General features: G+C 40.1%; 1 protein-coding gene across 1 annotated transcript in view; it reads left to right on the top strand.

Annotated features, from left to right (window-relative positions):
• The first annotated feature begins 4,122 nt into the window (after positions 1-4,122).
• cds2 (CDP-diacylglycerol synthase (phosphatidate cytidylyltransferase) 2) overlaps positions 4,123-15,177 on the top strand; it is a 34,956-nt gene continuing 23,901 nt past the window's right edge. Inside the window, exons 1-2 of the mRNA XM_034090575.2 lie at positions 4,123-4,343; positions 11,511-11,653. Of these exons, the coding sequence (XP_033946466.1) occupies positions 4,281-4,343; positions 11,511-11,653 (206 nt within the window). The 5' untranslated portion in view covers positions 4,123-4,280. The remainder of the gene's footprint in view (positions 4,344-11,510; positions 11,654-15,177) is intronic.

The raw sequence follows: 15,177 nt of genomic DNA, 5'->3' as shown, positions 1-15,177 counted from the left end.
TCAGTTCACTTTTTTCATACATTGTCTCCCTCTTCTGTCCTTCCCCTCTCTGTCTCCCCCCCCTTACCTCTCTCTCAGTAACTCCGCATCTATATATAGACTTCTGCATTGCAGATGTCCCAGAGCCCTGCGGTTCTGGAGGATCTGCTGAGGAGTCCCAGCCAAAAACTGCCCGTCACACACAGAGCCCCGGAGAGCAGGAACATGTGCCCCCTACAGAGGGACAGTCACAGTCTTACAGTCTCTACGGGACAGGAGCAGTGAACATGTGGAGCGTGCAGGAAGAGCGAGGCATTACACTGCAGCAAGGATGAGGTGCCCCCCCCCCCCCATCAGAACAGAGTCAAAAGCACTGCAGTCATAATCTTCGGGTGGGTGGACTCTTGTTGTCATGATAATGTTTCTCTACCTTTTCCCCTGGTTCTTATGTCCTTTTTTTCCCTGAGTCATGGCTCTGTTTAAAAATGAGCTTTAGATGTCAAGGTTGGGTAGTGAATGAATACACCTTGAATAACAGCATGAGTCACACTTTATCACAATTATTTCAATACAGAGAGTCATGCATAATAGTTAAAAGTAAATTTGGTGTAGGAGCAGAATAAGAGAAAAAGCAAAGAATAATGATAGAATAGGAAGACACATTTGAAGATTTTAAGCATGCCTATCACGGTTCAGTACCTGTAACATTCTTATAGACATCAACACTAAAACAAGCTTTATTGTTTCTGGTTATTAATGACAAAATGACAATACAATTTCATGAAGAGGTTAGGAAAATATGATGACTTACATAATGTCATATGCTCTGAAGAGATGCCTAAATGTAACTGCCAACTTCCATTAAAGCTATAACATAAAACAAATTGAAATTCAAAGTGCTTTACAAAGGGAAACAGAACATAACACTATATATATAACCATTTATATGATTGTCGAGGTTCATTAAGTCTCTCCTTCAGGATGCTGTAATAAACCTGCTGAGTCATGATTCAGTGTGCACTGGCTGAGCTAACTACACGTAAGATTAGCAATGCACATTTCAACAAAAAAAGGCAGATGGTGGTAAGTTCATAAAACCTTAGTGCCTGTATGTAAAGTCATCGCTTACACACATCTATGATATACATTGTTACACAATACCAATGCTTTAAAGAAAACTCTAATGTAAAAGGCAAAGAAAAAGACAGTTAAACTACCATTACATTTAACTCAGATTACCAGTAAGATTGGGTTTAAAAAGAAGTTGTCGTAATAAATGTATTGTGCAGCTTTGTATTCATTCATACACCTACTTTAACCATGTGTATTATTTGATGTAATCACGACTCTTGATTGTAATGAATAAATTACGAGAGATGTTCTCTTCTTTTTATATGTTTTGGTTTTGTTGATATTGCAGATTGTCAAGAATGTGGTGTTTTAATATCTCTTCTTTGGTGTGGATCCAATGAAGAGTACTTGTTACTGCAGTAATAACTAATGGGGATCCTAAATAAAGTATATAATTACAACATTTTAAAATAGTTTATGTAAAATACGTGGAAGAGTTCGTAGATGCCGTGCTAAATACGCCTCTTGTCTCTTAATGGAGCCTGTTCCAGTGATGCAGGCCTTATTATTATTAGCTTATCCTCTCACCTCTCATCACAGGTTGGATAGACAGTGAACACCTACAGTGTGATGTCTGAACGTATTGACCTGTTGTATTTGGGCTGCAGTGATCAACCCCCTTCACTGCTGCTGCTACAGCGGTAGGGCATTAAGTATTTATAATAACTGCTGGCTGCTGTCAGGGCTGACACACACACACACACACACACACACACACACACACACACACACACACACACACACACACACACACACACACACACACACACACACACACACACACACACACACACACACACACACACACACACACACACACACACACACACACACGCACAGTTATCGTGAGCCTTTGCTGCCACTTGGTGGTAAAGGTGTATATTACAGATAGCTTTACAAGCATGAGAGCCTCAGTTATCCAACACTACTACCGACTAGTCTTCAGAAAATCTTTAGTTATTTTTACAACTTTTTCCTCTTTAATTTTAAGTGAATTAAGCTAAATTAATAAATATCATTATAAAAGGAGACACAACTTGACCAAACCAAAAAGAAAACATCTTAAAATAAAAAACAACCAACGACATAAAAGACAAATTACAGCATCGATGACAGTAATAATGTATCAAGAAAGTACAAGTTGTAGTAAGTAAAGTGATCATTGTTATAGTGATATACATATTAGTAGTGAAACATAGTGTATGAGAGCAAAAGTAAAATTCAAAATGTCTAATTCGGCTCTCCTGTCCTAAAATCACCAGGGATGTATTGTAATAAACAAATATAGGCGTCATGGTTATAGGTAACGATTTGTCTTGAATATAGCTCACACACCTCCAATGACATCAGAAGACTCTCCTGTAACAACATTGTCAAGTTAGCGAGGTTATAACAAACCATTACACAACTGTGCCTTAAAAATAAAAGCACACACTTTCTACTCAGCAAACTTGCAAAGGTACGAGTACATCCATGTTATTTGGGTTAGACATCATGCAAACAATTAACACTCAGTTCACATCTTAAGAAACATCCTAAGAATTATGTTCTCCTTCCTTTTCCAGACTATTTTTTACAACATGTTTGCATATTCTCCTCTTTGTCTGATTCAAATCAATTAGGTGAATATATGATTTGATTCAAAGTTGATCTCTCATACAGCCAGAGTTATACTTGCACAAAGAATCAGACAAGTATCAGCAGCTTTTGCAGAACTAAATCACTTAATACGGAACGACAGGACAGGAAAAACCTTCGTACCCTAATTAATTTACTTATCTATTCTTCTCTTTTAGTTTATTTCCTCCTAACACTCGACTATGCCTCCGTTCTTTAGTTTGTTGGTTTATTTTCTCCCCATCATGTTAATCCCGACATGTCACCCAATATATTAACTCTGTCTTTTCTAGTCTCACCTGTTATGTCTCGCCTCACTAAATATAAATTAAATAAAACATAATATGAAATAAATGACTGAGCTATAGGTAAATAAAACCAGAGTTGTAAAGTAACTAAGTACATTTACTCCAGTACACTTTTGAGATAGGCTACTGTACTTTACTTGAGTATTTCCTTTTAATGCTACTTTGTAATGCCACTACAATTCAGAGGAAAATCTTGTACTTTTACTCCACTACATTTATTGATTATCTTTAGTTACACCTGGAGTAAAATGCACATACCCTGCAGTGTACAAAGTCATTCAAACTAGCTGCACATTTACCAGCTTTGATAACACTTAAAATGCACAAATAATTATAATCAAAACATATAATATATATTATTCTGAAATGGACTAATCTACATAATGAGTACTTTTACTTTTAGTACTTTAAGTATATGTTGATGCCAATACTTCTGTACTCTTACTTAAGTAACATTTTTAATTCAGGATTTTACTTGTAACAGAGTATTTCTACTCTGGTGCTTCTACTTTTACTCAAGTACAAGATCTGAGTACTTCTCCCACCTCTGTAGGAAACTGTTCTGAGTGATGTAAGCAGTGTTAAAGGTCCCCTATCGCTTTTTATGTCTTCTATACATGAACATGTGTCCCCTCTGTGTACAGAGATTCTGAAAGTTTCAGGAAAAAAGATTCTCTCACTTTTTGTCCTGATCCATTTATATAAAAACCTGTCTGAAAATGAGCTGATCAGATTTTGGCCACTTTTTGATGTCATGATAACCCCCCCCCCCCCCCCCCCCACCTTATCACCTGAATCTCCTCCGTTGTAAATCTCTCTCAGAGGGGCGTGGGGAGGGGCTCCTTATTTTCATCTAAAGTAACAGACAGAGAAACAGCTCTTTTGAAACAGGGCTGAAACAGAGGGGATTATGGGTAATGCTGCAATTATCTGTTTGTTGTTTCGAGCCAAACAGTTCAGAGACGCGTTTTGTATCTGTGACCTATAATATATTGATGAAAAACAGTATAATAGGGGACCTTTAAATGTAACCATTTTAGTTTTATTTTGAAAAGAGGAAGTGCTCTTCTTTCCCAAGCTTTTTCATTCATTCTGACTTGACATAGACTTGGTTCATCGAGTGGAAAGTGTCGCTGTGCAGTAACCAGCTAACACGCTCAGCGGGAGATCTGTCAGTCCGAATACAAAGTGTCTCTGCGACACAGGAGCTTCTCTGGAGTCGTTGGGGCTACAACACCTCTAAATATGACCGAGCTCAGGCACCGTGGAGCCGAAGCACCGATACAAACACAGCCGTCAGAGGACAAGGTAACGGGAAGCTAATGCTAGTTAGCCACATAGCTCTGATGCTCCGCACTGTAATGCATTATTATTCATACTTTGATTATACAACAGGGACATGTAGAATATGTTAGTATTCCTTTGTGTGTATATGTTGTTATGGAAGTTGAGCAAACATGCTTTTGGCAGCTTGGCCTACTAAAATCAGAGTGATTATTTAGACTTTTGAATATCCTGGGTATATAACATTGTTTTTTTATAGTAGTGGGGTAGCCTATTAAACATGTAAAACCAAGCTTTTGAAAATAACAATAGCCCTTTTAATTGCTAAATATATGGATAATGTCACCGAATGCTAGGAATGGCTGTGGTGTGTGACCTGTAGCTAGAGGAGAAGTTATGTAAATATTGATTTCATTTGTAATTTTGTTGTTGGATACAGTCGATTTAGTAGTAAATTGATTTTAAAGGGGGATGCAAATCCAATGAAATGTGGTGTACAAATCATCCGCCAAACTACTCTCATTTTAAACCTGATTGGTAGACGATTCTTTCTGGTGTGGGTCGTGGTGAATACAACAGGCAAAACAAAAGCACACATAGAAATTACATCAATTTTAAGTCTGCTTTCTTTATCATATAAATGCCGAGGTGTAGAATTGCTTTTCTTGTATATGAAACGATGTTAAATTGAGTTTGAAGCAGTGTTTTTGTTTCATGAAGAGCTAAATATGAACAATTTGATGGATGTTTTGGAGTGAGCCCCAAGCTAAAATATGTTGAAGACTGTAATCTGATCTTAATTACATGTATTTCTCCAACAAAAGTCATCTGTTTACTCCGCTGCCTAGTCTAAACAAACAAGGCTCACCTACTTTTTTATGCTAGTGTAGCTTTAGCTTAGCTGCTCAATCAATAACAACAACTGCTTCAGGCATTCTTCTGTCTGTAACAGGATACTAAAACGCTCTTGTTGTACTGAAGGGAAAGTAAATGCATTATTGTGTGTTGGACAACATTATGTTCCAGTAAATGCCATCAAAGAGGCATGGTGGTGATGTGATGGGCGTTAGGATCCATAATCCAGAACAAGAGGGCATGATTACAGATAATTGCAGAACAGCTAAAAGCAGATGTAAGTGGGCCATTAGCTCCAGTACATCCAGACCACAAAACCTCATAGGGCAGATTTAAGGAATGGTTATTATAAACTATCGGCCACTCAGCCCTCAAAGTGCTGTAACCTTCATGCTTTGGTTGATTGTCTTCTGATCGTATTAGGGCTGCACGATATTGAAAAAAACTGACATTGCGATATTCTTTTCCCCTGCGATATATATTGCGTTTTTTTTTAACTATATTTAACCGGATGAAGGATTTTAGTCACGGACGTCTGGATCTTAACTCATCATACCTTAAGTCATGATCTAACATGTCATGATAATGCAGGTTGCTTACCCTCAAATAAGGGGGTTCATCTGTGAATGAAGAAGAGTGGTGTCTAGAAGGGATCCAAGAGATTAAACGTATTGCATTAAACTATAGGAAGCTTCATTATCACATTAGGGAATTAACATACGTGACCAAATAGGTAATTTAACTTTTTATTCCACAATTAAAACCTTTTTTGTGCAAATAGCAGCAAAGTAGTGGACATCTTTTAAACAACATTATAAAAATAAAATTAAGAACAGCGATACACCAGCTCCTTTATGCCGTTTTGAACCTTTCTCATATGGTGGAACACCGGCAAAGGCATCTGAAATAGTTGTTTGCTGTGCATGCAGACTCAGAGCCTCATTTCATTTAATTTCAAACCTTTATTTAGACAGATTGGTCCCTTGAGATCATGGATCTCTTTTACAAGGGAGACCTGCAACAATTTAGTTCCACATGAAACATAAAAACAACATAAAAACAAACAATAGAGGACATCATATTTACATATTCACCAACACTTACAAACACCCATAGTGTCAGAAAGCATCTCGTGCAGACGTGCCTTAAAGACATTCAGAGAAATACAATTGCTCAATTTCAATTTGGACTGTTCCAAGAAAGTGGAGCTGCGCACATACAAGCCGTCTTACATTACATTGCATTTAGCTGACGCTTTTATCCAAAGCGACTTACAATAAGTACATTCGACCAGGAAGACACAACCTTGAAGAAAACAGAATCATAAAGTACATCAGGTTTCAAAGAGCCAATCGTTTCAAGTGCTACTCACCTGGCTTTAGATAAGCCAGTCCTTTATTATAAGTGCTCTGTTAGCAGTTCTTTGTTAGTCATTCTATCGCTCGAAGTGGAGTCGAAAGAGATGAGTTTTCAGTCTGCGCCGGAAGGTGTGTAAGCTTTCTGCGGTCCTGATTTCAATGGGGAGCTCATTCCACCATTTTGGAGCCAGGATAGCAAACTCACGTGTTTTTGCTGATGGGAACTTGGGTCCCCCTCGCAGCGAGGGTGCAGCGAGTCGTTTGGCTGATGCAGAGCGAAGTGCACGTGCTGGGGTGTACGGTTTAACCATGTCCTGGATGTAGGAAGGGCCAGATCCATTCGCAGCATGGTACGCAAGTACCAGTGTCTTGAAGTGGATTCTAGCAGTTACCGGAAGCCAGTGGAGGGAGCGGAGGAGCGGCGTGGTGTGGGAGAATTTTGGAAGGTTGAAGACCAGGTGAGCCGCTGCCTTCTGGATGAGCTGCAGAGGTCGGATGGCACATGCAGGTAGACCAGCCAGGAGGGAGTTGCAGTAGTCTAGGCGTGAGGTGACGAGAGCCTGGACCAGAACCTGCGTCGCTTTCTGGGTCAGCTGGGGACGTATCCTCCTGATGCTGTAAAGCGTGTATCTGCAGCAGCGGGTTGTAGCAGCGATGTTTGCAGTGATGGACAGGTTGTTATCTAGGATCACACCCAGATTCCTTGCAGTCTGGGTCGGGGAAACAACAGAGGTGCCGATGTTGATTGTTAGGTCAAGAGAGGGACAATCTTTTCCCGGAAGGAAAAGCACTTCAGTTTTGTCAAGGTTGAGCTTGAGGTGATGAGCAGACATCCACTGAGAGATGTCAGCTAAACAAGCAGAGATGCGCGCGACGACCTGGGTCTCTGAGCGGGGAAAGGACAGAATTAGTTGGGTGTCGTCAGCGTAGCAGTGGTATAAAAAACCATGCGGGCTAATGACAGATCCGAGCGAGTTTGTGTACAGGGAGAAGAGGAGGGGACCAAGAACAGAGCCCTGAGGGACCCCTGAGGGACCCCTGTAGTTAATTGACAAGGGTCGGACTCGGACCCTCTCCAAGTAACCCTGTAGGTACGGTCTTTGAGGTATGAGGTGAGGAGGGAAAGTGCAGAGCCTGAGACTCCAAGTTCTTGGAGAGTGCGAAGGAGGATCTGATGATTCACCGTGTTGAATGCAGCAGACAGGTCCAACAGGATGATGACAGAGGAGAGGGAGGCTGCTTTGGCAGTGTGCAGTTCCTCAGTGACAGCAATGAGGGCAGTTTCTGTGGAGTGACCTGCCTTGAAACCAGACTGGTGCGGATCCAGAAGGTTGTTCTGATGGAGATAGCAGGAGAGTTGTTTAAAGACGGCGCGTTCAAGTGTTTTAGACAGGAACGGGAGGAGAGAGACAGGCCTGTAGTTTATAACATCAGACGGGTTGAGAGTGGGTTTCTTCAGGAGAGGGTTTACTCTTGCCTCCTTGAGACTGTTTGGAAAGTGACCAGAAGTTAGAGAAGTGTTGATGAAATGGGTGAGAAACGGTAGAATATCAGGAGCGATAGTCTGAAGGAGGTTTGAAGGGATAGGGTCCAGAGGACAGGTGGTAGGGCGGGTAGAGGTAATGAGGGTAAGAACCTCACATGGAGAGAGAGGGGAGAAGGAGGTTAGTGTGCCGGTTGAAGGTGGCTCAGGTGATCCAGCGGTGAGTCAGAAGGTGAGTCTTACCTAAGACAGTCCTCACTCTTGGCACATCTAACAAGACTACATCCTGCGATCTCAGACAATAGCTGCCCGCAACTTTCTGCTTTACCAGAGAACCGATGTAATACGGGAGTTTGCCCAACATAGCTTTATAAATAAAAGTGTACCAGTGACTGAGCTTCCGTACAGAGAGTGATGGTAAACCTGCCTTGGTATACAGTGTACAGTGATGTGTAAGCACTTTACAATTTGTGACAAATCTCAGAGCACTGTGATACGCAGCATCCACTTTGCTTAGGTAATTGGCAGGTGCATTCACAACAAAAGACAGAGCCTGCATGTCACTCCACTCAAGTACCCCTGACATGAGAGCCGTGCAAGTTTTCCTTTTGTAGCAAGCAGCAAAATAATTGTACCATGACGTGTTTGAGTTAATTTATCTACTTAATATCGAACGCCCTAAAAAAAAAAAATCGCACGTCCCTGCGATGTGAATATCGCGGTTATCGCCATGACACGGTATATCGTTCAGCCCTCGATCGTATTGTGTTTTTAAATCAGTTAAAGACGCTGCCTTTGTGCTCCTAATCAGGTCATTCCATTCACAATTAGGTATAGTGATATCTAGATAACATCACTACTATTAAAGATAAGAAAAGTCTAATATTTGTTCCACAGAAGAGACATTTGCAGCGTTACAGCAGCAACAGGGGACAATGCATCTACAAGACGAAAGAAAAACAATACCTTGTTTAACAGTAAAGACCTAATCATTAAGTAATTAAACGGTGACAAAAAAGCAAAAACATTATAGTCGAAAGATTAAATGTGGGTTATTCATATCATTGCACATATACAATTATTATTATTTGCGTGACCGTTCTCGTGTGGCTCCAATCTAACTTGCCCCGTCACAGAGTAAATGCTAGAGCAGGGATTGTGTACGAGAGACCTATTTGAATATGGAAATGCAGGTACATAGTGAATTGTCATGTGGTTTAGCTGAGGGAGAACCACAAGCAATCACTCAAAAAAGAATCGGATACAAATATGAAGTGTATTCCTGCGGGGAACACAACCTTTCTACTCGATCCCCTTTTCTAAAATTATGTAAAAAAGGGTTTAATCTATTCTGGCCCTGCTTTGACCTTTTTATCTGGATCAGCTTATGAAATAAGGATGGTTTTGGTGACTTGTATTATGGTTTGCATAAATATGGGAAAACTGAAATGCAGGTGACACCATTTATGAATGACTTACTCTATGATCAAACCTTTGAACGTTAGAGATGTTTTTTGGATATCTTTGTGGTGCATCATCTGGTCGTGTACATTTCTAATTATAGACATTTATTGTGTTCAAGTCAGGCGATGTCCGGAAGTCTACTTTTTAAAATGACTATCTGAACACTTGTGGTCGTCAGCTATTCAAAACAGTTGCTCTGAAATATGTGTGCCTGTAAACCCGTAGCTGAGAAGATGAATCACCAATCTCCTCTTTTGCGTTATGCTTTATTTTCCGAAAGACATAAAATAAAGCCTAAACCAGATTAAAAAATGACCTGTGCTCCTGATCCTTTCACAGCCTGCGGATTTAGCTCTTTCTAATGAATTGGAGACACTCAGTGTGGACGCTGATGACCAGGAAGCATGGAAGGGGAGGAGTGTTTGTGTGAAAAAAGCGGCTATTTTTAACTCAAGCATCCTGAGTGACGGACATTGTTTCCATAGAAACCAGCAGGCGGAAAATGAGTCTCTGTGTGTGTGTTTCGCTTTGCCTGCTTCTGGACTTCATGCGTTTCATATCATATAAGGAGATTCAATCTTCCAAATCTATGAAAATGTACAATTTTAGTTTTTTTTTGGCTGGGTGGATCCAGAGGGAAATGGCAGCCTAAAGAACGAGAGTTTTTCTCAGTGACACTCTAACAATGGTGGACACACACTGACTGTTGCAGCTGTTAAAGTGACAGTAATATACACAAGAGAGTAAACTGAATCCGCATGGCAGGATGTCATTGCTACAAAAACATCTTTATAATGAAATAAATGTCTAGTTTTAATGCGATCCTCAGTCACTTTACAACCTATTTCTTGTAACATTATTTTCCTTTTTTATTAATATGTTGATTTTGAGCAATATGTCATGATAAGGACTATAAAAGTAGTTTGAAAAAAAAAAAGATCGCCAATCAATGATATAAACAAATAATTTTGACAAAAAGTAGAAAAAATGCAGCTTTAAGCTTCTGAAATATGGAGGTTTCCCGCTTTTCTCTGTCATATCATAATAAAGTGAATATTTGTATGAGTTGCCTGACATTTAAAGACATCACTTTGGACTTTTCAAACTGAGATTCACAATGTTCACAGTTTTTGGACATTTTAGAGAGCAAATTATTATTTCATGAATGTAGAAACTATTAGCCAGATTAAACATGAATGGAAATCGTTGTTATGTTGGCATTGCTTTTGTGATGTATTTTTTTATTTTTGTAACCCTATTTTAGAAAGGAACATGTTTTCAAGAAATGTACCGTTGTTGCTTTTGCCGTAAGACATACTACAAAAGTCTGTCATTCATACAGAAAATATCCAGCAGCAGTAATGTTGAGGTGTTTAGACGTTAAACTGTCAGACTCAAACAGCATGCAGACCATCTCCTTTGAAGTGAGAACTCGGAGCCTAATTTGGTCACCAGCAGCAGAGAGGTCTGTGGGGGGGGGAGAAAAGTGGGAAGGACTAAATGACCTCAAGAAATCTGTCTGATTACATCCATCCTATGATAGCTGTTTCCATAGAGAGGCAGAAATCAGAGGGTTTTAAAACAGATTGTTTTCAACAATATGGATGGAGATGATTTGGCACAATGTGTATGTGTGTGTGTGTGTTTGTGTGTATGTGTGTGTATCGCCCACACACTCCTACTGGCAGAACTGCTGCTGTTTAAAACTGTACTGTATGTCCACACTGATATTATCAATATGCTGTTCAATAATATATTACAATCTTTTAAGTGTACATATTATTTATTAGAGCATTGAATATATATGCATTGTGGATAAAGTGGTATGCATAGGGTGTTAAATGACTGGACTAAATAAGCTTTGACAAGAAGGACCAAAAAATACATTTGACAAGATTACCTTTTTAATTGAAGTGTGCATGGTATGGGATGTTCAATTAAATATACAAATATAAATGAACAGTGTATGTTTCAATTACTTTCTGCAGCCTCATATCTTTATTAAATGTCATATTTCTTCCTCTTCGCCAGGGTTCAGACAGCGAGCTGAGGCTGGAGAAAGATGGAGCGTCAGATGGAGAGTCGAAGGGGGACTCAGGACTCCCCGAGGTGGCGGCCTCTGCTGATGACACCCCAGAGGTTTTAAACAAGGCCCTCTCTGGACTCTCCTCAAGGTACTATCACTGAATGTTAAAGGTCCCCTATTATACTGTTTTTCATCAATATATTATAGGTCTCAGATATACACAGAGCCTGTCTCTGATTGGCTGAAACACCAAACAGATCATTGCAGCATTACCCATAATCCCCTCTGTTTCAGCCCTGTTTCCAAAGTGCTGATTCTCTGTCTGCTACTTTAGATGAAAATGAGGAGCCCCTCCCCACGCCCCTCTGAGAGACATTTGGTTACAAAGAACTCAATGGTGCTCTAGAGGAGATTCAGGTGATAAGGGGGGGGGGGGGTTACCTTGGTTGCTGATTGGCTAATGGTTACACAAGACAACACATCGTTATGACATCATAAAGTGGCCAAAATCTGATCAGCTCATTTTCCGACAGGTTTTTATAGAAATGGATCAAAAGGAGAGAAAATCTTTGCTCCTGAAACTTTCAGAGTCTCTTTCCACAGAGGGGACACATGTTGATGTAGAAGAGACATGGAGAAGAGGGGACACATGTTGATGCAGAAGAGACATGGAGAAGAGGGGACACATGTTGATGTAGAAGAGACATGAAGAAGAGGGGACACATGTTGATGTAGAAGAGACATGAAGAAGAGGGGACACATGTTGATGTGGAAGAGACATGAAGAAGAGGGGACACATGTTGATGTAGAAGAGACATGAAGAAGAGGGGACACATGTTGATGTGGAAGAGACATGAAGAAGAGGGGACACATGTTGATGTAGAAGAGACATGAAGAAGAGGGGACACATGCTGATGTAGAAGAGACATGAAGAAGAGGGGACACATGCTGATGTAGAAGAGACATGAAGAAGAGGGGACACATGTTGATGTAGAAGAGACATGAAGAAGAGGGGACACATGCTGATGTAGAAGAGACATGAAGAAGAGGGGACACATGTTGATGTAGAAGAGACATGAAGAAGAGGGGACACATGCTGATGTAGAAGAGACATGAAGAAGAGGGGACACATGTTGATGTAGAAGAGACATGAAGAAGAGGGGACACATGCTGATGTAGAAGAGACATGAAGAAGAGGGGACACATGTTGATGTAGAAGAGACATGAAGAAGAGGGGACACATGCTGATGTAGAAGAGACATGAAGAAGAGGGGACACATGTTGATGTAGAAGAGACATGAAGAAGAGGGGACACATGCTGATGTAGAAGAGACATGAAGAAGAGGGGACACATGTTGATGTAGAGGAGACCTGAAAAAGATAGGGGACCTTTTTAAAAGGGAAAACATATTGCTGGGTTTTGTTTGTAATTTAAATAAAATATGATCTTGAAGCAAGGTGTTCAGCCTGCTCAGTGATGTAAATGTGTCCAGCATAATATAAAAATAGCTATTTGACTTAACGCCTTTTATCTAAAGAGCTATTCTTGGTTACGGGTCATACAGTGAGTCACTACATTGCTTTGTATAGAGCTACAGGCCCATGTTGTTCCTGAATCTAACAGCAGTGGTGTCATGATTCACACACAGGATTCCTTCCTCGCTCAGTGGCTGTGACTCACTGAACTTGACCCTCTATTCCTGGTAGAAACATTATTAACCCTCCTATTGTCTTCGTTTCCCCCCCTTACTTTGGTGTTCGCGGTCAAATTTGACCAGTCCTGTTTTTGCTGCTATTACATTAACACAAAAACCATTAATCGTCACCACATTTCATTTAACCTGTTAAGCCCCATTCCCCGCAATCGCAACATCTGCAAGAAACAGCGTCTGAGGGCTCTTAACATTTAAAAACCTATTAATGCGTCATACCCACTTAACGGTAAGAAACTCAGCTATCAGACAATATTAACAATTTTTAGCAAAAACGAAACATAAGGGTAATAACAAAGGCTCTGAATTAGCCCTGAGCGAAAAAATGCTAACACACTTAGCACAGAACTCACGTTAAAATACCCTTATTACTTATCGTATCTGCACAAACAAGATATCGATTAGCAAGCTGAGATTGCACAGATTCGACAGGTATTAGTATCATTACTGACCGATCAGAACTCGCGACATGAGAAGCTAAAAAGACATCGCACCACGTAGCATTAGGTAGCCAACACGGCAATATGTCTTACCATTTTTTTTCTGATCAAAAGTTGTGTTCAATGGCATTAAAACGATAATAACGCTGCTGAAGGTTAATCCATACGTTAATCCATACGTTGTCACTTTGAAATGATTTCTGATAATCCATCAGCAATAAAGCTAGTTTTCAGATTTCAGAGCGTAAGATCGCTTTGGGCAAACTGCATGCGCATACCTCTCATTTCTCAATGGTAACGTGTGTGTCTGTGTATGTGGAAATTCCCCTTCCATTCTATTGGCTCTAGAGGTTCGAAAGAGATGTCAATCATCAAAATCGACCAATGGGTTCCAGAGAAACGGCAAATACACCCATTTCCACCCAAATGACCCCAGAGGTGGTTTTTTTGTTGCTAAACCTCTCTAAAAAGGTCAAATGTCACTTGTTTTGCATCAATCTTGATACAGGGTACTTATTATATGTTATCGTTTGGATTCCTAAAGCTTTTAGTCTACTATCCCATCATTCAAGGGTGGTTTTCACAATAAGTAATTTTTTATTTTTTGACGGACACTATGATATACTGATATATGATTTACTATGTTCAATCTGAATTTACTTTAAAATAAAAATAAATCTATATTGATTCTGACTTTTTTACATCCAACTCACAGGTTTATCATTGCTTTGAGAAAAAAGATTATTAATTTACCCCTTTTTAGAAGTGAAGATATGGTCATTTGTTCTGGGAATGTAATTTTCGAGCCTGAGACCTGAAAAACAGGCTGAGGGCTAAACAGGTTAACACCCTTTCAAACTGTAAATGTTGTATCAGAGTACTGGTATACATGAACAACTGCAGTAAATATACAAAGAATAGACACTGAACATGTATTGCGTGTACCAGGTGTGATCCATGTGGGGGATGGGCACATAAGGGGGGGGGAAACACATCGTGTGTGTGTGTGTGTGTGTGTGTGTGTGTGTGTGTGTGTGTGTGTGTGTGTGTGTGTGTGTGTGTGTGTGTGTGTGTGTGTGTGTGTGTGTGTGTGTGTGTGTGTGTGTGTGTGTGTGTGTGTGTGTGTGTGTGTGTGTGTGTGTGTGTGTGTGTGTGTGTGTGTGTGTGTGTGTGTGTGTGTGTGGTGTGTGTGTGTGTGTGTGTGTGTGTGTGTGTGTGTGTGTGTGTGTGTGTGTGTGTGTGTGTGTGTGTGTGTGTGTGTGTGTGTGTGTGTGTGTGTGTGTGTGTGTGTGTGTGTTTTATCTGATCCGGATGGTTACTAATTACTTTTCTTTATGGCGGTCATTTTTGACCAGGAACACCATGGGTGACTAAATCATCCAAAATTCAATGAAAGTGGTGATCAGCAATTTTGTATGTTCAAATGTCTCCTGTGAAGGATATCATGAAGCCTTAATGCAATCGAATCTAAAACTAAAAAGTTACGATTGATGAAAGTAGTAAATCGGTCAGATTTGACC

This window comes from Pseudochaenichthys georgianus, chromosome 9 (genome assembly GCF_902827115.2).
Source record: "Pseudochaenichthys georgianus chromosome 9, fPseGeo1.2, whole genome shotgun sequence".
Taxonomy (NCBI): domain Eukaryota; kingdom Metazoa; phylum Chordata; class Actinopteri; order Perciformes; family Channichthyidae; genus Pseudochaenichthys; species Pseudochaenichthys georgianus.
This window is presented reverse-complemented; position numbering and strand designations above follow the sequence as displayed.